Source organism: Natrix helvetica (assembly GCF_964273705.1).
Source record: "Natrix helvetica genome assembly, chromosome: 2".
Lineage (NCBI taxonomy): Eukaryota > Metazoa > Chordata > Lepidosauria > Squamata > Natricidae > Natrix > Natrix helvetica.
This window is the reverse complement of record NC_138552.1, coordinates 295,293,209-295,320,363: the sequence shown is the minus strand read 5'-3', so window position 1 is coordinate 295,320,363 and position 27,155 is coordinate 295,293,209. Positions and strand designations below refer to the sequence as shown.

At 43.1% G+C, this 27,155-nt stretch overlaps 1 protein-coding gene across 1 annotated transcript in view; it reads left to right on the top strand.

Moving 5' to 3' along the window:
* Positions 1 to 19,205: 19,205 nt before the first annotated feature.
* P2RX5 (purinergic receptor P2X 5) overlaps positions 19,206 to 27,155 on the top strand; it is a gene marked incomplete at its 5' end in the record, with an annotated part of 52,726 nt that continues 44,776 nt past the window's right edge. The window contains 4 exon segments of the mRNA XM_081945480.1: positions 19,206 to 19,247; positions 19,249 to 19,343; positions 24,539 to 24,689; positions 26,611 to 26,682. Of these exon segments, the coding sequence (XP_081801606.1) occupies positions 19,206 to 19,247; positions 19,249 to 19,343; positions 24,539 to 24,689; positions 26,611 to 26,682 (360 nt within the window).

Here is a 27,155-nt window from a genome sequence, read left to right as displayed (position 1 = left end):
AACGCCCTTCCATTACATCATCACCCAGCAAGGCTCAACCAAGCCTGGGGTGAGTGAGAGTTTATTTATTTATTTATTTTCAGTATTTCTACACCGCCCCCTCTCCCCGAAGGGACTCGGGGCGGTGTACAGGTGTGTCATTAAAACGAATACAAAAGACGAATATCCTATACCCTTAAAAACGAATTAAACCTCATACAACTGTACAAAAAGTAAAAATTAAAAATTAAATTAAAAACAACTAAAAGTATACCCCTAGAAAATTTAAAAAATGCAGGCTTGAGGAACTAAAATTGGGAATTAGGAATTAGGCCAGGCCGGCTAGATTGAACAGGTGGGTCTTTAGTTTCTTACGGAAGGAATGGAGGTCGGTGATAGTCCTGATATCTGGGGGGAGGTCATTCCAAAGGGTCGGGCCCATCACAGAGAAGGCCCTACTCCTGGGCGTCGCCCGCTGGCACTGCCTAGTGGACGGCACCCGGAGGAGTCCCTCTCTGTGAGAGCGAATCGACCAAAGGGATGTATGGGGCAGGATACGATCCCGCAAATAACTAGGTCATTGAGTGAGTAAGCTGGAAGGTACATTGGAGGTCTTCTAGTCCAACACCCTGCTGCAGCTCTATATACCATTGCAGGCAAATGATTATCTAGTCTCTTCTTCAAAACGTCCAGTGATGAACCACCCACGACTTCTGGTGGCAAGCTGTTCCACTGGTTAATTGTCCTCACTGTCAGGAAGTTTCTCCTTAATTCCAGGTTGCTTCTGGATTAGTTTCCATCCATTGTTTCTTGTCCTGTCCTTTAATGCTTTGGAAAAAAAATGATAGACATGACAGTTTTAGCACTAGGGAGATGTAGTTTGGCCTAGTGATTAAGGCACTAGGTTAGGTACCAAGGGAGAGTGAGCTCAAGTCCTACCTTAATCATGAAAGCCGGCTGGGTGACTTTGGGACAATCACCAGGAGACTGTGAGTTCTAGTGATGCCTTTGCCATAAAAGCCAGATTGATGACTTTGGCCAATGACCAGGAGACGGTGAATTGTAGTTTTGCTTAGGCATGAAAGATGGCTGGGCAACTTTGGGCTAATCACCAGGAGGCTGTAAATTCTAGTTCTGCCTTAGGATGAAAGTCATCGAGATGACTTTGGCCAATCACTAGGAGACAGTGAATTCTACCGTGTTTCCCCGAAAATAAGTCCCACTCTTAGATATTTTTTGCCACCAAAAAAGGCACCAGGTCTTATTTTTTGGGGAGGGGGGGGTCTAATTACTGACTCACCGCGCCATGGCGCTACCAACAGCCCCGCCCGCTGTCAGCCCACTTCTTCTGCGGCCACTTGCGGTCACTCACACGGGTCGTTCCTGACCTCCGTTTCTTCATCAGAGGCCTTCTGGAAAGCCCTCTGCAGCCAATAACAGAGCTATGGATCGATCCAGCGCCATTAAGTGAGGCAGCCCCAAAATAAATTTCAACAGCACTTTATTCCCTCGACACCAAAGTTAAAGTCCCTTTCATATCATCCCACAATTCACAATCTGTCCGGAACGCCTAATTCCCCCCCCCCCCGCTTTTTAAAATGTTCTTACCTTGAACAGTCCTCCCACCAGAGGATTATTAAGTGCTGGAACAAGAGAAGTTTAGCTTAAGAGAAAGAAGGACTAGGGGAGACATGATAGCAGCCTTCCAATATCTCAGGGGTTGCCCCAAAGAAGAGGGAGTCAAGCTATTCTCCAAGGCACCTGAGGGTAGAACAAGAAGCAATGGGTGGAAATTAATCAAGGAGAGAAGCAACTTAGAACTGAAGAGAAACTTCCTGACAGTGAGGACAATGAATCAGTGGAACAGAAGTTGCCTCCAGAAGTTGTGAATGCCCCAACACTGGAAGTCTTTAAGAAGATGCTGGATAGCCATTTGTCTGAAACGGTATAGGGTTTCCTGCCTAGGCAGGGGGTTGGACTAGAAGACCTCCAAGGTCCCTTCCAACTCTGCTACTGTATTATTGTAAGACCAGTAGGAGCCCCCTTACCAACAATGGATATATAAATCAATAATTGCAATAGCGCTTAGACTTATATACCGCTTCCCAGTGCTTTTACAGTCCTCTCTAAGTGGTTTACAGAATCAGCCTCTTGCCCCCAACGATCTGGGTCCTCATTTTACCCACCTCGGAAGGACGGAAGGCAACCACGAGACTTGTGAGATTCGAACTGCCAAAATGCCGGCAGTCAACAGAAGTAGCCTGCAGTACCGCACTCTAACCACTGCGCCACCGTGGCTCTCTCACGGTGTCATAATTGTACGTTTACAATGTACAGCGTTTTTGAGCTCCAGATTTTTGAGATGACATTTCATCACCATTCATAAACTGAAATGAAATATAAAATATATTCATAAATGAAACGTGTTGTGTCCCGGGATTGGCTCCTGCGTCCGTGCAGGCTCGAGGGGTTCGTTAAACAAGCTGATTGGTTAACTGTCTGATAGCTAAGCTATAAAAAGGGCTGTCAGATGGAGAGCCGTTAAGTTCGTTACTTTGTATCTTGAGCAGAATAAACCGTTACTGTTAACTCGGCTCCTCAGTTACTGTTTCAGTAAAAGAGGAACATAAAAAAACGAAACTAAACTTGCAAACTTAAATAAGTAACAAAATTAAAATTCAATAAATAACATAAATAACTGTTCGCTGAGTTTCAGATTAATAAAGGTTATGTGTCAGGGTTCCAAATAGCATCCAAAAGTAAATCAGAGTCCGAGGCAAAGCATTGCTCAAAGTCCCAATTTATTAAGAGAGCCATGTTGGCACATCTGGGGAAACCCAAATCTGAAAGCTTCCCGTTTTCCCCACCCAGTTGAAAGTTCAAGATCTTTCCCCCCACACCCACAAGCCCATCACATGGTCCCATCTCCCACTGCCATGCTGGCAGTTCCACCCATCCAGTTCCAGTCAGGTGCAGAGACAAAGGATGACCTTGGCTTTCTAGAAAGAATTGTGTTATGGCTGCATATCATCTAACTCCATACAATCCCCACCTCCCATTTTCCCACCATAGAAAACGCATAGCGGAATAATAGAAAGTGAGGCAGGCCAAAGATCCAAAAGAAAAGATGGCTGCCGGCCTGACATAACAAACAAGGCTACAAGGCGGTTTTGATATACACACAAAGTATAGAGTATGAAGTATATATCCAATATGGTTTTTTTTTTTAAAAATCGGTTTTGTAAAATGTTTTTTAAAAATTCCCTTTTATGGGACCCCTTTGAGCTCCTCCGGGCCAATGTACTGGCTGCACCCCCCTCTCTTCAGGCCGGCCTCTCATCCTCTTACCTAGTTCCCTCTTTTTTTGGCATCACCTTTTGCCCTGTAAGCTGGTTTTTCTATTAGTAAAGGGAATCACGTGAAGGGTTAATACGACTTTACAAAGCCTTGGTAAAGCCACACTTGGAATACGGCATCCAGTTTTGGTTGCCACGATTTAGAAAAGATGTGGAGACTCTAGAAAGAGTGCAGAGAAGAGCAAGAAAGAGGATTAGGGGACTGGAGACTAAAACATATGAAGAATGGTTGCAGGAACTGGGTATGTTTAGCTTAAGAGAAAGAAGGACCAGGGGAGACAGGATAGCAGTCTTCCAATATCTCAGGGGTTGCCACAAAGAAGAGGGAGTCAAACTATTCTCCAAGGTACCTGAGGGTAGAACAAGAAGCAATGGGTGGAAACTAATCAGGGAGAGAAGCAACTCAGAACTGAGGAGAAATTCCCTGAATAGAATAGAACAGAACAAGGAAAGAATAGAATAGAATAGAATAGAATAGAATAGAATAGAATAGAACAGAACAGAATAGTCACCACGATGTAGAAAAGATGTGGAGACTCTAGAAAGAGTGCAGAGAAGAGCAAGAAAGAGGATTAGGGGACCGGGGACTAAAACATAGGAAGAGTGGATGAGTGAATACAAGTGGAAGCCAGAGTTCCACCATCCTGGAGAACTGCTTTTATTTCTCTGATCCCTAAAGAGGAACAGGATCCTACCCAGCCAAAAAACTATAGGCCTATTTCACTACTTAACACAGACTATAAAAATTTTGCTAAAATACTGGTAAACAGGTTGATGCCAATCATGCAACAAATGATTCATAATGATCAGTCTGGTTTTATACAAGGGAGACAAATGAAAAACAATGTAAGACAAATCATTAATATAATGGAATATCTGGGAAAGAACAACCAGGTCCCGGCAGTGCTCTTATTTTTAGACGCGGAGAAAGCATTTGACCAAGTTAATTGGCAATTTTTAATAAAAATCTTACAAAAGATGCAGTTTGGAGAGCATTTTATACAATCTATTACAGCAATATACCAGAAACAGACAGCTCAAATTATAGTTAATGGAGGTCTAACAGAATCTTTCCAAATCGAGAAAGGAACAAGACAGGGATCTCCCCTGTCTCCCTTATTATTTATCTTAACCTTGGAGTTGTTGCTGAAAAGAATACGTGGGTCCGATGAGCTTCGAGGAATTAGGATCAGACAGTATGAATACAGAGTAAGAGCATTTGCGGACGACCTGGTTATAACTTTAACCCAGCCGGGGGAATCTGCTATAGGCTTAATGAATGTAATTAATCAATATGGCCAAGTATCTGGGTTTAAAATAAACTTAGGAAAGACAAAGATGATAGTTAAAAACATATCTATAAATCAAAAAGAAGAACTACAAAGAGCAACAGGATGCGAGATAGTAAAAAAGGTCAAATACTTAGGAATTTACACTACAACTTCGAATGGGAAACTATATAAATATAACTATGAACCACTATGGCAAAAAATACAGAGAGAAATGAAGAAGTGGGAAAAATTACAACTCTCCTGGTTGGGAAGGATAGCAGCAGTTAAAATGAACGCCTTGCCTAAGTTTTTATTCCTTTTTCAAACGGTGCCAATGCTTAAAAAAGATGCAGACCTGGAAGAATGGCAGAAAGATATTAATAAATTTGTTTGGGCAGGGAAGAAACCGAGAATAAAACTTAAAATAATGCAAGATATACGTGAAAGAGGAGGTTTGAAAATGCCCAACTTAAAATTATATTATGAAGCAGTAGTTTTAACAACAATTAGTGACTGGATTAATCTAACAGAGGATAGAATACTGAATGTTGAGGGTTATGATTTGCTATATGGCTGGCATGCTTACTTAATATATGATAAAAAAGGAGACAAGATCTTTAAAAGTCATATCTTAAGGAATGCTTTGCTGCGTGTTTGGAAAAAATATCAATATAAACTAAATGACAAGATACCTATGTGGGGGGTGCCCAGACACGCAGTAGAGAATATACATTGATGAAAGAAATGTCCTTCTGGATTCGGCTCCAAGTGGGGAAAAAGACACTGGAGACATGGAGGCTGCTTGGAAAGATGGCTTTAATGGTGGACAGGACCACATTGGCTTGAGCCCTGAACTGAAAAGGTGATCACATGCTTCAATGTTGGTGGAGAAGAAGAGAAGGGAAGAGAAGAGAGGAGGAGGAGAAGGGCTTGCAGGGATTTTTATAATCTGTTCGGCCCCACCTATCTGTTTCCTGTTCCTGTGTAAGAAATGTATTCTGATTGGCTGTCAGACTCCCATGGTCCCGTGCAAGGGCAACCCTCTAGGCTGAGTTTTGAATCCAGGTTTGGTTGAGTTCTCAAATGCCATGTGGTCAGTTGAGTAAAGGCTTATATTATCATGCCTTCATTCCCATCCCCCTGGAGCTGAAGGGGAGAACTCTTTATTATGTAAAGTGGACTAGTTTGGCCTTCTTAATGGCCCATTGATAAAGTGAGGATGTGCAGGAAGCTGCAGGAATTTACTTAGTTTTTAAAATGTGTTTCTACCTTTTTCACATCCAGGAAAATATAATATTCTGCCTTTTCAATATTTCCTAGGATATTTCATTTTTCTGGGAGAGGGCTGGGTGATAACTTCCTACAAAGTATAGAACAAAAACAAGATGTGACTACATATAGAGAACTTCTCAGTATGGATAGAGGTGTGCTGCATTTGAAATCTTTGAATGTATTAAGAGACCAAAGGATAATTCAAACGTGGTTCCAGTATGGACAGCTGCAGGCTAGATGGCAAAAAGATCAGAAAATTGGTATTATTTAAAATGAGGATAACTTGGTAAAACAAATTAGGGACCAGGGTCCAATGCACATAAAAAGGTTGTATAATGTATTGATAGAAATAGACTCGGAAACAGAGTTAGTCAAAGATTGCATGATAAAGTGGTCACAAAACTTTGAGGAACCAATAATGATGGAAACATGGGAAAAGATCTGGGTAAAAAATGTAAAATTCACACAAGCTCAGGATTGATGTTTTATAGATGGCACCTTGATCAAAAAAACCTAGCGTGTATGTACCCAAACTTACAATCCAAATGTTGGAGATGTGATTGTGCTGATGCCACGTATTACCATATTTGGTGGACCTGTAAAAAAGTTAAAGCATTCTGGATAAAAATATGGTGGGTTATTCAAAATATTTTGAAAAAGAGGATAAAATTCCTGCCCCAGTTGTTCTTGTTAGGTATAGTTCCAGATTCTACTGTTATAGAGACTAACTTGATTTTGAATCTAACGACGGCAGCAAGATTGTTGGTGGCGCAATATTGGAAGAAGGAAGAGTTGCCTACTATACAAGAATGGACATTAAAAGTAGTAAACCTAGCCGAGATGGCCAAAATATCAGCGTATTTGAAGGACCACTCAGATGAGAAATACAAGCTGGACTGGAAAAAAATGGATTGATTATATTCAAAAGAAATACCAGACTAAAAAGCTTCAATTAGCTTATGAATGAAGGCATAAGCAATATTACAAATTATTCAGTTAGCTGGAGAAAGGGGGAGTTAAAGCACAAGAATGGTTGAATGTTAAAATTAGTTAGCTTATGTTAGCATATGTTTATACAATAATACAATACAATAGTAGAGTTGGAAGGGACCTTGGAGGTCTTCTAGTCCAACCCCCTGCCTAGGCAGGAAACCCTATACCGTTTCAGACAAATAGCTATCCAACATCTTCTTAAAGACTTCCAGTGTTGGGGCATTCACAACTTCTGGAGGCAAGCTGTTCCACTGATTAATTGTTCTCACTGTCAGGAAATTTCTCCTCAGTTCTAAGTTGCTTCTCTCCTTGATTAGTTTCCACCCATTGCTTCTTGTTCTACCCTCAGGTGCTTTGGAGAATAGTTTGACTCCCTCTTCTTTGTGGCAACCTCGTTATCAAATGATCATACCCTGAACTTTGCTCTGGGAGGTCGGGGGGAGGGAGGGATGGAGGCGGGGTAGGGTTGGGGGGAGAAGGAGGGGAGGGAGAAAAAAATTGTAAAACTTATTAAAACTTTAATAAAAAGAAAAAGAAAAAAAAGAAAAGAAGGACCAGGGGAGACATGATAGCAGTCTTCCAATATCTCAGGGGCTGCCACAAAGAAGAGGGAGTCAAACTATTCTCCAAGGCACCTGAGGGTAGAACAAGAAGCAATGGGTGGAAACTAATCAAGGAGAGAAGCAACTTAGAACTGAGGAGAAACTTCCTGACAGTGAGAGCAATTAACCAGTGGAACAGAAGTTGCCTCCAGAAGTTGTGAATGCCCCAACACTGGAAGTCTTTGAGAAGATGTTGGATAGCCATTTGTCTGAAACGGTATAGGGTTTCCTTCCTAGGCAGGGGGTTGGACTAGAAGACCTCCAAGGTGCCTTCCAACTCTGCTATTCTATTCTATTCTGTCCAACTTTGCTTAACCCAAAGATTCTGCATTTTCTTGGAACTTATAAGCGTAAACCGAAACATGCAGGTGTATTTCTAGATTAGGGGCCAGCTCTTGTGGTTAAAAAAGCTAGTCAGTTAGTCTGGCTTTGGGGCTGTAAACATTTCCTGCCTTTTTTTCTTATAATTCTAAGCCCTGTTACATTTCTTAGTACTGGTCCCTCCAAATGTATGATGCCTGCAAAATCAACATTTAGCTCTTACTGCTTTTCTTACAGGGGTGACATGATAGCAGTCTTCCAGTACAGTATTTGAGGGGCTGCCCCAAAGAAGGGGCAGAATACAATACAATACAACACAGCACAATACAATACAATACAATAACAGAGTTGGAAGGGACCTTGGAGGTCTTCTAGTCCAACCCCCTGCCTAGGCAGGAAACCCTATACCTTTCCAGACAAATGGCTCTCCAACATCTTCTTAAAGACTTCCAGTGTTGGGGCATTCACAACTTCTGGAGGCAACTTCTGTTCCACTGATTAATTGTTCTCACTGTCAGGAAATTTCTCCTCAGTTCTAAGTTGCTTCTCTCCTTGATTAGTTTCCACCCATTGCTTCTTGTCCTGCCCTCAGGTGCCTTGGAGAATAGTTTGACTCCCTCTTCTTTATGGCAACCCCTGAGATATTGGAAGACTGCTATCATGTCTCCCCTAGTCCTTCTTTCTCTTAAGCTAAACATATCCAGTTCCTGCAACTGTTCTTCATATGTTTTAGTCTCCAGTCCCCTAATCATCTTTGTTGCTCTTCTCTGCACTCTTTCTAGAGTCTCCACATCTTTTTTACATTGTGGCGACCAGAACTGAATGCAGTATTCCAAGTGTGGCCTTACCAAGGCCTCATAAAGTGGTATTAACCCTGATCTTGATTCTATCCCTCTGTTGATGCAGCCTAGAACTGTGTTGGCTTTTTTGGCAGCTGCTGCACACGGCTGGCTCATATTTAAATGGTTGTCCACTAGGACTCCAAGATCCCTTTCACAGTTACTACTGTTGAGGAAGGTACCACCTATACTGTACCTGTGCATTTTGGGTTTTTTGCCTAAATGTAAAACCTTACTCTTTTGAATTTCATTTTATTGGATAGTTCCCAAGTTTGTCAAGATCCTTCTGTATCTTTAGCCTATCTTCTGGAGTGTTGGCTATTCCTGCCAGTTTGGTGTCATCTGCAAATTTGATGAGTTCCCCATTTATTCCCTCATCCAAATCATTGATGAAGATGTTCTAACAGTACTGTTAGAGAGTACTGGGCCTAAAACAGAGCCTTGGGGTACTCCACTGCATACCTCCCTCCATGTAGATGCAGTTCCATTGAGGACTACACGTTGAGTGCGGTTAGTCACCCAGTTACGAATCCATCTGGTGGTGATGCTGTCCAACCCACCTTCTTCTGCTTTATCTAGTAGTAGGTTATGGTCTACCTTATCAAAGGCCTTACTGAAGTCCAAGTAAACTATATCAACGGCATTCCTCTGGTCCACTAATTTTGTCACTTTGTCAAAGAATGCAATAAGATTAGTCTGGCATGATCTGTTTTTGACAAACCCATGTTGGCTTTTGGCTATTACTTTGTTTGCTTCTAGGTGTTCGCTAATTCGTTGCTTGATTATCTTTTCCAGAATCTTTCCTGGTATTGAGGTCAGGCTGATTTGAACTCATCTAGGGTAGACAGGTGCTCACTTACCATTTTCTTACCTATTTCAACTTGTGTTCCTAATCTGATTTTTGTGGTGCTGTTTTTGATAGGTTGGACTGTTTTATCCCTTTGTGTAAAGACAGGTGCAAAACATGAGTTAAATATTTCTAATAATAAATAATAATAATAAATATTTATTTCTTAGCCGCACCCTCTCCCGAAGGACTCGGGGCGGCGTACAATAAAACACATAAAATAAATATCTAGACAAGACATACATATAACAAAGACGTATACCAAGACGTGTACAAGGAGGAGGTGGGCTGATGAATAAAAACAATTAAAATCACAATGTTTAAAAACCCCTAAATAAATAAATACAATTAAATTACCCAAATAAAAAACCCGTCAGGAGCGATATAGTTAGATCATAGTTGAGCCAGGCCAGCTACTTGGAATAGGTGGGTCTTGAGCTTTACACGGAAGGAGCGGAGGTCAGAGGTATTCCTAATATCCGGAGGGAGGTCATTCCACAGGGCTGGGCCCGCCACAGAGAAGGCTCTACTCCTAGGCGCCGCCCCTCGGCACTGTTTGGTGGATGGCACCTGGAGGAGACCCTCTCTGTGCGAGCGGATTGGTCGCAGGGATGTATGGGGCAGAATACGATCCCGCAAGTAACTAGGTCCTGAGCCATGGAGCGCTTTAAAGATCGTTATCAAAACCTTGAAACGCACCCGATAGACCACAGGAAGCCAGTGCAGCTTGCGCAGGAATGGTGTCACATGGGAGTACCTAGTACTCCCCATAATTACCCGCGCGGCTGCGTTCTGGACCAACTGTAGCCTCCGGGTGCATTTCAAGGGAAGCCCCATGTAGAGAGCGTTACAGTAGTCCAAGCGAGACGTCACCAGCGCATGAGTGACTGTGCGTAAGGCGTCCTGGTCCAGTAGGGGGCGCAATTGGCGCACCAGGCGGACCTGGTGGAACGCCCCCCTTGCCACGGCTGTCACATGGTCATCCATGGACAGCCGGGTATCCAGGAGGACGCCCAAATTGCGCGCCCGCTCCACGGGGGCGAGTTGAATGCCCCCGATGGCCAATGATGGGATTAATTGGCTGAACCGGGGAGCCGGTACCCACAGCCACTCCGTCTTGGAGGGGTTGAGTTTGAGTCGGTTGTCATCCATCCAGACCCGTACGGCTTCCACACACCGGGACATCACTTCAACGGCCTCGTTGGGGTGGTTCGGGGTGGAAATGTACAGCTGAGTATCATCAGCATACAGATGATATCCCACCCCGAAACCACGGATGATCTCACCCAGCGGCTTCATATATGTGTTGAACAGGAGTGGCGAGAGGACCGACCCCTGTGGTACCCCGCAAGTAAGGGGGCGTAGGGTCGACCTCTCCTCCCCTGCCAACACACTTTGCGTCCGGCCAGAAAGGTAGGAGCCGAACCACCGCAAAACGGTGCCCCGGACCTCCAACCCCTCCAGCCGGCGCAACAGGATACCATGGTCGATGGTATCAAAAGCCGCCGAGAGGTCTAATAGGACCAGGATAGAGGAACAACCCCTATCTCTGGCCCTCCAGAGATCATCCACCAACGCAACCAAGGCCGTCTCCGTGCTGTGACCGGGGCGGAAGCCGGACTGGCGCGGGTCTAGATAATCATTTTCCTCCAGATGTCGTGGAAACTGGCAAGCCACCACACTCTCTACAACCTTCGCCAAAAAGGGAAGGTTGGAGACAGAACGATAATTGGCCAGTTCCAACGGGTCCAGGGAAGGCTTCTTGAGCAAGGGTCTCACCACCGCCTCTTTCAAGGCGGCTGGGAGAGACCCCTTCTGCTTTCTCCCTGTTGCTTGTCAAGCTTCTTGAGTTGTTTTCCCCTTGAGAATTCTCATCCATGGAATTTTTCCCAAGCTCTCTCTAAGTTTATTGAAATTAGCTCTCTTAAAGTCCAAGACTCTAGTTTGGCTTTGTTCTACTACTTGTGTCTGCATAATGTTGAATTCCAATATTGCTTGGTCACTTGCCCCCAGGGTTCCTATGGCTTCAACACCTTCTATCATTTCCTCTCTGTTAGTGAGAATTAAGTCCAATATGGCTGATCCCCTTGTTCCCTTCTCTACGTTTTGGGAAACAAAGTTGTCTAATAGGTTTGTTAAGAACCTGTTGGATCTTCCACTTGGTGCAGAGTTTGTTTCCCAGTGGTTGGCAGGGTAGTTAAAATCTCCCATTACTATTGTGGTGTGCTTCCTACATACCTTAGTTAGCTGACTAGCAAAAAGTTCATCTACTTCCTCTGCTTGGTTGGGTGGCCTGTAGTATAGACCTATGGCAATGTCATTTCCCCCACAACCTTTAATATTGACCCAAATGCATTCAAGATAGTTCTCATCATTGTTGTGCTCTTTTTCTGTAGAGAGGTAATTATTTCTTATATGTAGTGCAACTCCACCTCCTCTTTTATTTGGTCTATTTCTTTTAAATAATTTAAATCCTTCTAGCTATATTTTCCATTTGTCGGTTTCATCCGATCAAGTTTCTGTAATATCGTATCTGCCCTCTTTTACTTGAATTTCTAATTCGCCCTGTTTATTCCTCATACTCTGTGCATTGGTGTATAGACATTTGAGTCCATTTTGATTGACCCTGTGTTTACTGTCTACATAACCTGTGTTATGCCTGATTGCCCCAATTTTCTTGCCACTTGTATGAGTCATGCACAATGTCAGCGTTCCAAATATCATGCAGAATTAAATCATTGTCCAAGGGAAAGTTACCCTTAAAGCTCCAATTTAATAAGACAGAAATGTTGGCATTATGCTATGGAATTTCAACTCTGTTTTACATCCTGTGGGTTCACCCAGTTGAAAGTTCATATCTATCCCCACACCCCATAATTCATCACATGTTCCAATCATCATCTTCCATGCTGGCATCTACACCCCTCTGCTTCCGGTCGAGGTGCGGAGACAAAAGATGACCTTGGCTTCTAAGAAAGAATGACAACAATGCATACCACAATCCTACTCCTTTCTATCCCCCCTCCTAATTACTACACTAATGAAACACATAGGAAATATAAGAAAGTGTGGCAGGCCAAAGATTCTTAAAGGAACCTCTGCAGGCCTGACACACATGGTATGGCACTCACTATTAAATGCTTGGTTTTGCAAGTAGAACTGCTTGCCTCCAGAAACAGTGCATGACCCATCACTGGAGGCTTTTAAGAAAAGACTGGACACCCACCTATCTGTAATGGTACAGGGTCTCCTGCTTGAGCAGGGGGCTGGACTAGAAGACCTCCAAAGTCCCTTCTAACTCTGTTATTCTATTCTATTCTGTCCAACTTGGCTTAACCCAAAGATTCTGCATTTTTTTGGAACTTATAAGCATAAACCGAAACAAGCAGGTATATTTCTAGATTATGTGCGAGCTCTTGTGGTTAAAAAGCTACTCACTTCCCTCTGTGAAGACTGTGAAGACAAAGGGACTTAAGATGACGATTGAATAATAAAGGGTGTGTCGAAAGTGAAACTTAAAAGGGATGGCACTTATTAACTACCTGCTAACGATGTTAAAAGACTCAAGATTTTAAGATCAAAGAAAGCAGTATTAGTTAACAAATCTGGGGGAGTAGGTGGACTTTTTGGACTCAATAACCTGGCTGTTGAAAAGTTGTTTGAATATCTGGAAATGGCTTCCAAACAAACAAAGCTAAGCATTTCCAAGAGCGCTGGAAGTTCCCCAGCCCAGAAACAGAAATTACAATCTTTATTACCCTCAGCACTGTTCCCTCTAAGGTGACAAGAAAACACCGCGCAGCAGTTTCCAACTGCCGCGCAGTGATTTCTACTGTCACAGGCGCCGGAGGCTGGGGAGGTCCTTTGCAGACAGCTAGAACTGGCCGCCCGCAAAGGAACTCCCCGGACTTGTTTTGGTGAGCGCGGGGTGACTGACGCTAGTTCAGCAAAGCAAGCCCGGGGAGGTCCTTTGTGGGCAGCCAATCCTAGCTGTTTGCGCCCGGCGCTGCGGATAAAATAAACTCCCAAAGCCCCTGCCGCTACCGGAATATCTGCTGCCGCCTACTCCTCTAACAGCACCACCACATTTGCTGCCCGACACTGCGGCCGAGGTGAAGCCGGCAAAGCTCCCACCGGCGCCCCCGTCCATGGCAGCGGCGCCTCCCGCTCTGTTCGGAGCACCTGAGCTGAGCCCCGCATTACCCCTGCTCCCTCCTCCTCTGCTGTGCTTTTGAGGAGCCATGAGGCCACAGGAGCCAGTAGGAAGAGAGCGGAGGGGGCGGGAGCAGGGGAAAAAGGCCTCATGGCTTCTCAAAAGCATGGCGGAGGAGAAGGCAGCAGGGGTAACGCGGTGCCCAGCTCAGGTGCTCCAAGTGGAGGGGGACGCGCCACCACCGCTGCCATGGGCGGGGGCGCCAGCGGGAGCTTTGGCGACTTCACTCCAAATGTGGTGGTGCTGTTGGAGGAGGAGGAGGAGGAGGAGGAGGAGGAGGAGGAGAAGGAGGAGGAGGCAGCTGTTATTCTGGTGGCGGCAAGGGCTCGTCGGCATCTTCAGCGGCAGCCCTGCCCCCTGTGAAAAAACCCGAAGATGGAGCAGATCCACGCAGATGACGTTGCCGCAACATGACTGGAGGAGGAATTCTGGGAGTTGAAGTCCACAAGTCTTCAAGCTGTCAGGTTTGAAGACCCTGGGTTTTTTTTTTTCCTAAAGGATTAGGGGTGCAAGGGTCTTGCAACTTGACAGCTTTAAGACTTGCATGCTTCAATGCCAGAGTTCCTAAGCCAACATGACTGGAGGAGGAATTCTGGGAGTTGAAGTCCACAAGTCTTAAAGCTGTCAAGTTTGAAGACCCCTTGGGGTTTTTTTCCTAAAGGGTTAGGGATGCAAGGATCTTGTAACTTGACAGCTTTAGGACTTGCGTGCTTCAAATGCCAGAGTTTCTGACCCAACATTTTGGTTGCTAAGCAGGAGCGTTGTTAAGTGATACTATATAACACTTTTAATTAAGCGGGTACCTTGAATAAACATAACTTTGAGTTTCAAATAATACTGATTTTGTTGTTGTCTTAGGTGACACCTGTGAAAAAAATTCAGGTGCTGCTCAGGCATAAAAATGTGCCGCTCAAACACTATACTTTTCTGCTCACACTGAAAAAAAATTAGAGGGAACATTGAACCCCAGTAGAAACACAAACTCTGACACTTGAAGTTCTCCAAAATGCATTAAAAGACCAAGCCGTTGTTTTGGAGGAAAAAATTTCAAATGCTTTTAAAAACGTGTCTGAGGAAATGTCTGGAATTAAGGATTTAATCCAGATTAGGGAGGACATTGTAGATGCATTTAAAGGTCTACTTGGTTATGTAACATCTCTGCATGAGAAGGTGGAAGAAATTAATCAGTCCAATATACAACTATAATACAATAGTAGAGTTGGAAGCGACCTTGGAGGTCTTCTAGTCCAACCCCCTGCCTAGGCAGGAAACCCTATACCGTTTCAAACAGATGGCTATCCAAAATCTTCTTAAAGACTTCCAGTGTTGGGGCATTCACAACTTCTGGAGGCAAGCTGTTCCACTGATTAATTGTTCTAACTGTCAGGAAATGTCTCCTCAGTTCTAAGTTGCTTCTCTCCTTGATTAGTTTCCACCCATTGCTTCTTGTTCTACCCTCAGGTGCCTTGGAGAATAGTTTGACTCCCTCTTCTTTGTGGCAACCCCTGAGATATTGGAAGACTGCTATCATGTCTCCCCTGGTCCTTCTTTCTCTTAAGCTAAACATACCCAGTTCCTGCAACTGTTCTTCATATGTTTTAGTCTCCAGACCCCTAATCCTCTTTCTTGCTCTTCTCTGCACTCTTTCTAAAGTCTCCACATCTTTTTTACATCATGGTGACCAGAACTGAATGCCGTATTCCAAGTGTGGCCTTACCAAGGCATTATAAAGTGGTATTAACCCTTCACGTGATCTTGATTCTATCCCTCTGTTTATGCAGCCTAGAACTGTGTTGGCTTTTTTGGCAGCTGCTGCACACGGCTGGCTCATAATTAAATGGTTGTCCACTAGGACTCCAAGATGAACAAAGGGAACGCCTGAATCAACTTGTAACCACAGAGGAAATTCTCCTGGCAATTAAGCAATTAAAAATTGGGAAGGCTCCAGGTACAGATGGATTGACAGCGGTTTATTATAAAAAGTTACAATTAGAAATGGTAGATCCTCTTAAGGAATTATTTAATAAAATTCAAATGGAAGGAAGGGTACCGCCATCTTGGAGAACAGCCTTTATTTCCCTGATTCCAAAAGAAGATCAGGACCACACTCAGCCAAAAAACTATAGATCTATTTCATTACTTAATTATAAAATCTTTGCTAAAATATTAGCAAATAGGTTGATGTCAATTATACAACAAACGATTCATAATGATCAATCCGGTTTTATACAGGAGAGACAAATGAAAAGTAATGTAAGACAAATTGTTAATATATTGGAATATCTGGGGAAGAACAACCAAGTCCCCGCAGCACTTTTATTCTTAGATGCGGAGAAAGCATTTGACCAAGTAAATTGGCAATTTCTAATAAAAATAATACAAAAGATGCATTTTGGAGAGCATTTCACACAATCTATCAAGGCAATATACCAGAAGCAGACAGCACAAATTATAGTTAATGGTAGTTTAACAGAATCCTTCAAAATTGAAAAAGGAACAAGACAGGGGTGTCCCCTGTCTCCATTATTGTTTATCTTAACCTTGGAGTTATTGTTGAATAGAATACGTGGGTCAGACGACCTACAGGGAATTAAGATTAGGCTGTCAGCGTTCTAAATACCATGCATGAAATCAATCAGAAACCAAGGCAGAATCATCCTTAAAGTTCCAATTTAATCATACAGGCAAGTTAGCACGTCTATGGAATTCCAACTCTGATCTTCTTCCTGGAATTCCACCCAGTTGAAAGTTCATGATCTTATCCCCACACCCATAATCCATCACATGTTCCAATCATCATCTTCCATGCTGGCATCTACACCCCTCTGCTTCTGGTCAGGTGTCGAGGTGCGGAGACAAAAGATGACCTTAAGCTTCTAGAAAGAATGACAACAAAACATTCCACAATCTTACTCCTTTCTATTCCCCCCTCCCAACTACTACACTAATGAAACACATAGGAAATTATAAGAAAGTGTGGCAGGCCAAAGATCCTAAAAAGAACATAACTACAGGCCTGACATAGGCATTATGAATATAGAGTACGAGCATTTGCGGACGACTTGGTTGTAACTTTAACCCAACCAGGGAAATCAAGTATAGGTTTAATGAACATAATTAATCAATATGGTCAAGTAACTGGGTTCAAAATAAATCTAGGAAAAACAAAGATGATAGTTAAAAATATGACCACAAATCAAAAAGAAGAACTAGAACGAGTAACAGGATGCGAGATAGTAGAAAAGGTTAAATATTTAGGAGTTTACATTACAACCTCAAATGGGAAATTATATAAGTATAATTATGAACCATTATGGCATAAAATACAGTTAGAGATGAATAAATGGAAAAAAACTACAATTGTCATTGTTGGGAAGGATAGCAGCAGTAAAAATGAATGTTTTGCCTAAGTTTCTATTTCTCTTTCAAATGATACCAATACTTTAAAAAGATGCAAATTTGGAAGAATGGCAGAAAGGTATTAATAACTTTGTCTGGGCGGAGAAGAAACCAAGAGTGAAATTTAAAATAATGCAAGATATGCGGGAAAGAGGAGGTTTGAAAATGCCCAATTTAAAATTATATTATGAAGCAGTAGTTTTATCAACAATTAGTGACTGGATTAATCTAACAGAGTATAGAATACTGAATATTGAGGGATATGATTTGGTATATGGTTGGCACGCTTATTTAATATATGATAAGAAGGTGGATAAGATTTTTAAAAGCCATATATTAAGGAATGCCCTATTGCGTGTCTGGAAAAAATACCAATATAGGTTAAATGATAAGATACCTATGTGGGTAGTACCCGGACACGTGATAGAGAATATAAGTATAGAACAAAAACAGGATGTAATTACATATAGAGAACTTCTTAATACAGAGAGAGGGGTACTACAGTTAAAGCCTTTGAATGTATTAAGAGAGGAAAGGGTAATTCAAACCTGGTTCCAGTATAGTCAGTTACAGGCTAGATGGAAAAAAGATCAGAAAATTGGTATTATGCAAAATGAGGATAGTTTGATAAAACAAATTAGGGACCAGAGTCAAATGCATATAAAAAGGTTGTACAATATACTGATAGAAATAGATTCTGAAACAGAGTTAGTTAAAGACTGTATGATAAAATGGGCACAAAATTTCGAAGAGCCAATAATGTTGGAAACATGGGAAAAGATTTGGGTAAGAAATGTAAAATTCACGCAAGCTCAGAATTTGAGAGAGAATTTTTATAAGATGTTGTATAGATGGCATTTAGATCCCAAAAAGTTATCTTGTATGTATCCGAATTTACAACCTAACTGTTGGAGATGTGATTGTGCTGACGCTACGTATTACCATATATGGTGGACTTGCAAAAAAGTCAAAGCATTTTGGATAAAAATATGGTGGGTTATTCAAAATATACTTAAAAAGAGGATTAAGTTCACCCCCCTCCCAGTTGTTTTTGTTAGGTATAATTACAGACTGTACAGTTATAGAGACTAATTTGATTTTGAACTTAACGACGGCAGCAAGATTGTTGGTGGCGCAGTACTGGAAGAGGAAAGAATTGCCTACTATTCAAGAATGGACGCTAAAAGTAGTAAATCTAGCAGAAATGGCCAAAATTACAGCATATTTGAAGGACCATTCAGATGAGAAATATAAATTGGAATGGAGAAGATGGATTGACTATATTCAAAATAAATATTGGACTAAAAAATTTCGATTAGCTTATGAGTGAAGGCACAAAGAATGTTACAATTTACCTAAAGTTAGCTTAACCAAAGGGGAGTTAGCTTAACAAGAGGAGGTAGGATGTCAAAATCAGTTAGCTTATGTTAGCGTATGATTGTTAAATGTTTATACCCTGCATTTTGCTCTGGGAGGTTGGGGGGAGGGAGGGTCTGAAGGTGGGAAGGGGAAGGGGTAATAGGTGTAAAATTTGTTAAAACTTTTAATTAAAAAAAATGCCTCTGCTAAAAAAAAAACAGCTAGTCAGTTAGTGTGGCTTTGGGGCTGTAAACATTTCCTGCCCTTTTTTAAAAATTATAATTCTAAGCCCTGTTATATTTCCCTTTTAACTCTGCTTTCCTTCCTTCCTTCCTTCCTTCCTTCCTTCCTTCCTTCCTTCCTTCCTTCCTTCCTTCCTTCCTTCTCTGGAGGTTTTTAGGAAGAGACTGGGCAGCCGCCTGTCTGAAATGGTGTAGGGTCTCCTGCTTGAACAAGGGGTTGGACTAGAAGACCTCTGAGGTCCCTTTCCAGCTCTATCTTGCATTTCAATTTGAAAAGCCAGCATTTAACACTCTCTCTCTCTCTCTCTCTCTCTCTCTCTCTCTCTCTCTCTCTCTCTCTCTCTCTCTCTCTCTCTCTCTCTCTCTCTCTCTCTCTCTCTCTTTCTCTTTCTTGCTGGATCTGCAGCAGTGACAATCTTTTAGACGGGGCTGGCCTTCCTGCTGTGCGCTCAGGGCGCCTTCACTGCCGCATCTCCAGCCAATGCGCCTCGGATGCTCCAGCATCTCCCCCAATGGATCAGATCGCCTGGAAAGAATTGTGCTTCTCGCTTTTCCGATTACAAAACCGAGAAGTATGTCATCGCCAAGAACAAAAAAGTGGGGATTCTCTACCGGGCGGTCCAGCTCTCCATCCTGGTCTACATCGTGGGGTGAGGATACCTTGGTGTTTTATCTTGGGGTGGGGGGGTGGGGGGGTGAGGAGGCAAAGAACTCGGCTTCTTCTGCAGGTAGGGAGGAAGGGAAGTGCAGCACCTGGTGCAACCTGGGAGGCAAGAAGGGGAGGTGGTGAAAATCGGGGAAGGGTCTTCCTTTACGGGAGTGAACAAGGGGAGGGTTTTCTCCAGGTCTCCATCCCCGCCTGGCTCAGTCTATCTGCATTTTGTGGCTGTGTGAATTCAGTGGAGCTTTTTTCTTTCTTTTTGTCCTTCTCCCTCTTTCTCCTTTCTTAGCATTCCTCTGTGGATCGCCCTTCCTTTCTTCCACCCTCCTTCCCACCTTACCCCTTTTTCTTTCTTTCCTTCCTTCCTCACTCCCTCTCCTTTCCTTTCTTCCACCCTCCATCCTTCCCTTCTTTCCTCTCTCCCCCACACTCCTTACATTTCCTTCCTTCCCCCATCCCTCCTCCTTTCTTTCTTTCCTATGTTCTACCCTCCTTCCCACCCTCCCTCCCACTTTCTCTCTGCACTCCTTCTTTTTCTTTCCTTCCTTCCTTCCTTCCACCTTCTGCCCTTCCCTTCCTTCCTCTCTCTCTCTACTCCTTCCTCTTTCTTCCTTCCTCCTTTCTTTCTTTCATTCTTTCTTTCTCTCTCTCCCTCCTCCTCCTCCTTTTCTTTCTTTCTTACCCTCCCTCTTCTTCTTTCTTTCTCTCTCTCTCTCCATTTCTCCCTCCCTCCTTTTTTCCTTCCTTCCTTCCATCTTCTGTCCTTCTCTTCCTTCCTCTCTCCCTACTCCTTCCTCTCCCTCCCTCCTCCTCTTTCTTTCTTTCTTTCTTTCTTTCTTTCTTTCTTTCTTTCTTTCTTTCTCTCTCCTTCACTCCTTTACTCCTTCCTCTTCCTCCCTCCCTCCTCTTTCTTTCGTTCATTATTTCTTTCTCTTTCTCTCCCTCCTCCTTTTCTTTCTTTCTTTCTTTCTTTCTTTCCCTCCTTCACTCCTTCCTCCCTCCCTCCTCTTTCTTTCTTTCTTTCTTTCTTTCTTTCATTCACTCATTCATTCATTCATTCATTCTTTCTCTTTCTCTCCCTCCTCCTCCTTTTCTTTCTTTCTTTCTTTCTCTCTCTCTCTCTCTCTCTCTCTCTCTCTCTCTCTCTCTCTCTCTCTCCTTCACTCCTTACTTCCTCTCTCCCTCCCTCCCTTCCTCCCCATCCACCTAAGGGAATCCTGAGGGATTCTTACAATACCATTTGCATTTTTTCCTCCTGATAGAAAGGTGCTAGGGAGCCTCCTCATCCCAGCCAGCTTCTTTTGGGGTGCATAAGGCCTTAAGAGACCCTGGAAACCTCTGTATTCTCCCCCCCCCCCAGGCAGAGATTTGGGTGGCTTTGTGAGTGGAGCGAAACAGACGGGAAAATCTCTTGTTCCGTCTCCGTTTGCAAGGAAGCCTAGAGGTGATCTGCAGGTATTCAGATACAGAGACACTCTGCATCTGCTCAGAAACCCTATTGCCTGACTTGGAAATGCAGCATCCAATATTGGGGCCTTTCATGAAATCAGGGAGTTATTAAAAGAGCTGCATGATGTGAGGAAGACAGATGTTGGCAGGAGCGAGGCGTAGCAAATTAAAATGTGGAAGGAAGTTTGCAAAGAATTGAAGCCACCTCAAAGTTTTTCTCACTACGCTTCATCAAAACTGCAATGGAAACACAACCATTTTTTTTGTTGTGACAACACTGGTCTTACAACCACGACTGAGCCCAAAATTTCTGTGGCTCAGCGAGATAGTTATAGGGTTGCCAGGTCTGTTTCCAAAAAATAGCGGATAAGCGGGGGGGGGGGGGAGGAGGTTAAGTAGTAAAAAATTTTTTAAAAAATTTACAAATAAATTATATGTTTTCTTACAAACATTTTAACACATATTCAAATAATCACTTCCAAACTTTACTTAAAATCCAAAACATCAAATATAATAATATGTAAAATATTAAATTACGTTTTACTTTGCTGCCGTGTGTATTTTTTATTTGACTGAGCAGCTTTGATCAATTCTTTGTGTTTAAGGAATAATTCTTCAATTTCAGTACAACCTTAAGAACAACCTTGGTACAAGCAGTCGGTTACGGAACACAGCAAAATAATATTTACATAAAAACAATGATTAACTTTTATGTTTTTATTGCTTCAACGAAATCTTTGGTTTGATAAATTCGCGCTCTACATATTGAGGCTAGTCCTCATTGAACCTCAAAACCTCAATATGTAGAGCGCGAATTTGTCAAACCAAAGATTTTGTTGAAGCAATAAAAACATAAAAGTTAATCATTGTTTTTATGTAAATATTATTTTGTTATTGAGTGTTTCAAAACATACCTATCCAACTAAGAAAAAAGTATAATATAAAAATAATGGGTAAACGCGAGTTAAGAAAAATAGTATGTAAATAATGTTATATACTTTTATTAAATGTCTTGTGAAACAATTGAGTATGATTAATAATTTTTTCGGAGAATCGAGTTCAATGGATATTCGATCTTTGTCTCATTCTAACATGAAAAAAAAGACAAAACACGATTCTCCTATCCTTATTCTCTTAGATCAGGGGTGTCCAAACTTGGCAACTTTAAGACTTGTGGACTTCAACTCCCAGAATTCCCCAGCCAGCTGGGGAATTCTGGGAGTTGAAGTCCACAAGTCTTAAAGTTGCCAAGTTGGGACACCCCTGTCTTAGACTGTACAGCTTTAGATTACGTACCATTTCATCATAAAGCTTTTGAATGAAAAAAAATGTCCACTATTTTGTGAAAAAAAATAGTGAACATAATGTGAAAAAAGCGGACTGTCCGCTCAAATAGTTGACACTTATTAGATAGTTATTGAATGAGGTTTTTGCCCCATTTTACGACCTCTCTTGCCACAGGGGTTGTGAAAATCACTGCAGTTGTGAAGTTAGTAAAATGGTTGCATGAACTGGCCATGGCTAGTCTAGGGAAGGACCAGGGGAGACAGGAGAGCATCTTCCAATATTTGAGGGGCTGCCCCAGAGAGGAGGGGTCAAGCTATTCTCCAAAGCCCCTGAAGGCCACACAAGGAATAATGGAATGGAAACTGAATCAGGAGAGATTCAACCTAAAAATAAGGAGGAATTGTCTGACAGTGAGAACAATCAACCCATGGAACAGAAGTTGCCTTAATAAAGGCTTCGATAAAAAAAAATTACTTAGCTTATGCTAGCAAAAAGTAGGTTATGAACTGTGAAACTGACACAGGTAAAGGGGAATTTTGGGGGTGGGGAAAGTAGGTCCCATATTAGGTAGATGTTTTTGATAGGAGGCCAAAAAGGGGAGTGGGGGTTGAGCAAACTTGTGTAAGGGGATAAAAAGGGGATAAATATATAGACAGTGACACGGTGGTTCAGGGGCTAAGAGGCTAAGATGCTAAGAGGGAGTCAAACTATTCTCCAAGGCACCTGAGGGTAGAACAAGAAGCAATGGGTGGAAACTAATCAAGGAGAGAAGCAACTTAGAACTGAGGAGAAATTTCCTGACAGTCAGAACAATTAATCAGTGGAACAGAAGTTGCCTCCAGAAGTTGTGAATGCCCCAACACTGGAAGTCTTTAAGAAGATGTTGGAGAGCCATTTGTCTGAAACGGTATAGGGTTTCCTGCATAGGCAGGGGGTTGGACTAGAAGACCTCCAAGGTCCCTTCTAACTCTACTATTGTATTGTATTGTATTGTATGCTGAGCTTGTCGATCGGAAAGGTTGGTGTTTCGAATCCCTAGAGCTGCGTAACAGGGTGAGCTTACTTGTCCCAGCTTCTGCCAACCTAGCCGTTCGAAAGCACGTGAAAAATGCAAGTAGAAAAATAGGAACCACCTTTGGTGGGAAGGGAACAGCGTTCCGTGCTCCTTTGGTGTTGAGTCATACCGGCCACATGACTACGGAGACGTCTTCAGACAGCGCTGGCTCTTCGGCTTTGAAACGGAGATGAGCACCACCCCCTAGAGTCAGGAACGACTAGCGCATATGTGCGAGGGGAGCCTTTACCTTTACCTAAACATATAGAATGGGGTGAAACCAGGCTTAATAGCAGTGACTGGGAGAAGGATCTTGGAGTCTTAGTGGATAACCAGTTAAATAGGAGCTAGCTGTGTGCAGTGGCATCCAAAAAAGTAAGGTGACCAACCGTCCTCCTTTAGGGAGGACAGTCCTTCTTTTGTAAGTTCTGTCCTCCCTTGAAAAGTGTCCTCCTACATGTCCTCCTTTTTGATATTTGAAGGCTAATCTGTTGCGCGTTATGTGACGTATTTTATCAAACAGTTTTTAATGGTTTTTTTTTTACTTCATTGCAAGTATATTGAACAGATATTGAATCTTGTGTTGAATTTTTATCTAAAGAAATGTCCACCACAAATGATAATATGAACCTGTTGCTTTCTTTCATTCTTTTCTCTCCCTCCCTCCCTGTCTCTCTGTTTCTCTCTCTTTTAATTTATCTCTCTCCCCCCTCTTTTTTTTCTTTATTTTTCTTTATTTTTTCTTTATTTTCTTTCTTTCTTTCCTTCCTTGATTCCTTCTTTCTCCCTCCCTCCTTCCCTTCCTTCCTCCCTTCGTCTCTTTCTCTCTCTCTCTCTTTCTTTTCTCTCCCTCCCTCCCTGTCTCTCTGTTTCTCTCTTTTAATTTCTCTCTCCCCCTCTCTTTTTCTTTCTTTTTCTTTCTTATTTTTTCTTTCTTTCCTTTCTTTCCTCCCTTCCTTGATTCCTTCTTTCTCCCACCCTCCTTCCCTTCCTTGCTTCATCTCTCTCTCTTTCTTTTTTCTTTCTTTTTTCTTTCTTTTTTCTTTCTTTCTTTCTTTCTTTCTTTCTTTCTTTCTTTCTTTCTTTCTTTCTTTCTTTCTTTCTTTTCTCTCCCTCCCTCCCTGTTTCTCTTTTAATTTCTCCCTTTCCCTCTCTCTCTCTCTCTTTGTTTCTTTCCTTCTTAATATAATTCTCCCGTTTATTGGTCTCTGTAGAAACATATCCCTTCCAAAGGAGAAGCCACCAGCTTCAAATAAGGTTCCTGAAGGCCAGCCAACATTAGCTCTCTCTCGAAATACAAAACCTGTTTAAATGAGCTCTAAACAGCCCTTGCACAAACAGACCCATGATGGGCTATTTTTAATTGTTTGACCTTTGCTCTCTGGCCTCCCTAGGTGGGTCTTCCTGGTCAAGAAAGGGTACCAGGAAGTGGACACCTCCATCCAAAGCTCGGTCATCACCAAGGTGAAGGGCGTGGCCTTCACCAACACCTCGGAAATGGGCAAGAGGATTTGGGACGTGGTGGACTACGTCATACCCCCTCAGGTACGGGTAGACCTCTGCTTGCCACCAGAACTGTGACCACGGTTTTTGTGGCTGAGCGAGACAGTTGCTAAGTGAGTTTTGCCTCACTTTATGACCTTTCTGGCCACCGTTGTTAAGTGAATCACTGCTGTTGTTCAGTAAGTCATATGGTTGTTAAGTGAAGCTGGCTTCCCCAGCGGTGGGTTTCGCATTTTGTTGCCACCGGCTCGCGAGCGCACACATCGCCTTCTGCATATGCGCTCACCCAGTGGTGAAATTCATTTTTTTTACTACTGGTTCTGTGGGCGTGGCTTGGTGGGCGTGGCTTGGTGGGCATGGCAGGGGAAGGATACTGCAAAATCTCCATTCCCACCTCACTCTGGGGCAAGCCAGAGGTGGCGTTTGCCGGTTCTCCGAACTACTCAAAATTTCCGCTACCGATTCTCCAGAACCTGTCAGAACCTGCTGGATTTCACCCCTGCGCCCACCCTCAAAAATGCGGTGATGTTGCAGCTGTTGTGTGAAAATGGCCGCATTTCAGGGTCATGTTGTAACTTCGAATGGCCACTAAATGAACTGTTGTAAGTCGAGGATGACTTGGGGTGGGGCTCACTGCCCATGGTCCACATCGGATTCAAAATTTGAGATGGGTGGATTTTAACTGCCAGAATTCTCCAGCCAGCCACGCTGGCTGGGGAATTCTGGGAGTTGAAGTCCATCCATTAAAGTTCTGGGAGTTGAAGTCCATCCACCTTAAAGGTGTTTGCTAAGGTTGAGAAACAAAAAGGGACTAAAATCTCACTAGTTTCTCTGCCAATTTCTTAATATTGGGTCAGGAACTGCCCCTGGTTCACCTCCTCTGCACTGTCTCATTCAAATCTCTCCAATTACGTGGCCCCTTGAAGGCTTGGATTCCAGGGTCCATCATTCCCAGCCAGTAAGTCAGAGGTGGAGACAGGAGGAGGGTATGTGTGGGGGTGGGGGTGGCCTTATCTTTTTGAAAAGTCCAGGATTGGGGAAGATTGGTGAGTTCCGACTGGCTGAGGTTCTCTGATTGCTCAACAATTCCCAGCTTCCTACAAAATGCCACAGATTTCCTTCCTTCCTTCTTCTCATTTTCCTTCCTTCCTCCCTTCTTGTTTCTCTCCATTCTCATTTTCTTCCTTCCTTCCTTCCTCCCTTCTCATTTCCCTTCCTTCCTTCTCCATGTTTCTCTCCATTCTCATTTTCCTTCCTTCCTTCCTTCTCTGTGTTTCCCTCCATTCTCATTTTCCTCCCTCCCTTCTCATTTCCCTCCATTCTCATTTTCCTTCCTTCCTTCCTTCCTTCTCTGTGTTTCCCTCCTTTCTCATTTTCCTCCCTCCCTCCCTCCCTTCTCATTTCCCTCCATTCTCATTTTCCTTCCTTCCTTCCTTCCTTCTCTGTGTTTCCCTCCATTCTCATTTTCCTCCCTCCCTCCCTCCCTTCTCATTTCCCTCCATTCTCATTTTCCTTCCTTCTCCATGTTTCCCTTCATTCTCATTTTCTTCCTTCCTTCCTCCCTCCCTTCTCGTTTCCCTCCATTCTCATTTTCCTTTCTTCCTTCTCCTTGTTTCCCTCCATTCTCATTTTCCTTCCTTCCTTCCTCCTCACTTTCTTTCCTTCCTCTCTCTCTCTCTCTTCCTCTCCTTCCTTCCTTCCCATTTTTTCATCTTCCTTCTTTTCTATCCTTCCCTCCTCCTCACTTGCTTTCCTTCCTTTTCACTTCCTCATCTTCCTCCCTCTCTTCTTTCTTTCTCCTTCCTTCCTTCCTTCCTCCTCATATTCCTTCCTTCCTTTCTATCCTTCCTTCTCACTTGCTCTCCTTCCTTCACACTTCCCTTCCTTCCTTCTCATCTCCCCTCCCTTCTTTTTCTCGCAAAATTCTCAAACTTTTTTCTAATTTCTTCCCTCTCTTCTTCAGGGCGAAAGTGTTTTCTTCGTAATGACCAATCTGATCATCACCCCCAAGCAGCAGCAAGATACCTGCCCTGAGGTAAGATGGGACTAAAATTGGCCAGGGTGACAGGTGTGCAAGGAAACGTGCGCAAGCACAAGGACCGAGTGTGCAAACAGTGAGGAGCATAGATCCAAGGAGAGACGGATATTCGGGTAACACAAGTTCAAACAAGAAAGGAATAACAAGTGGAAGAAACGGAGGCTCAGGGGGTTTTTAGTTAAATGTTTTTTAAAAACTTGTAGGGGCTCTGGGGTTGGGGGGTGGGTGGGTCAGGTCAGGAGCGATGACAGAGCCAGGTCACTAGGTGTGGTCACGAGCAGAAGGAGCGGTAGGGAGGAGGAGGGGGAGGATATCGTTCCAATACAGGGCTCTTTGATTCCAACGGTCGTAGGGAGGGGCAGATACGAAGACAGATTAAGATCTCGCAGTCGGTTGGGAGACCGTGGGTGCTGGTTACACCCGGTCGCTTGTACCAACCCCCGCGTTCTAGGTGGTCAGGAGCTGCAGAC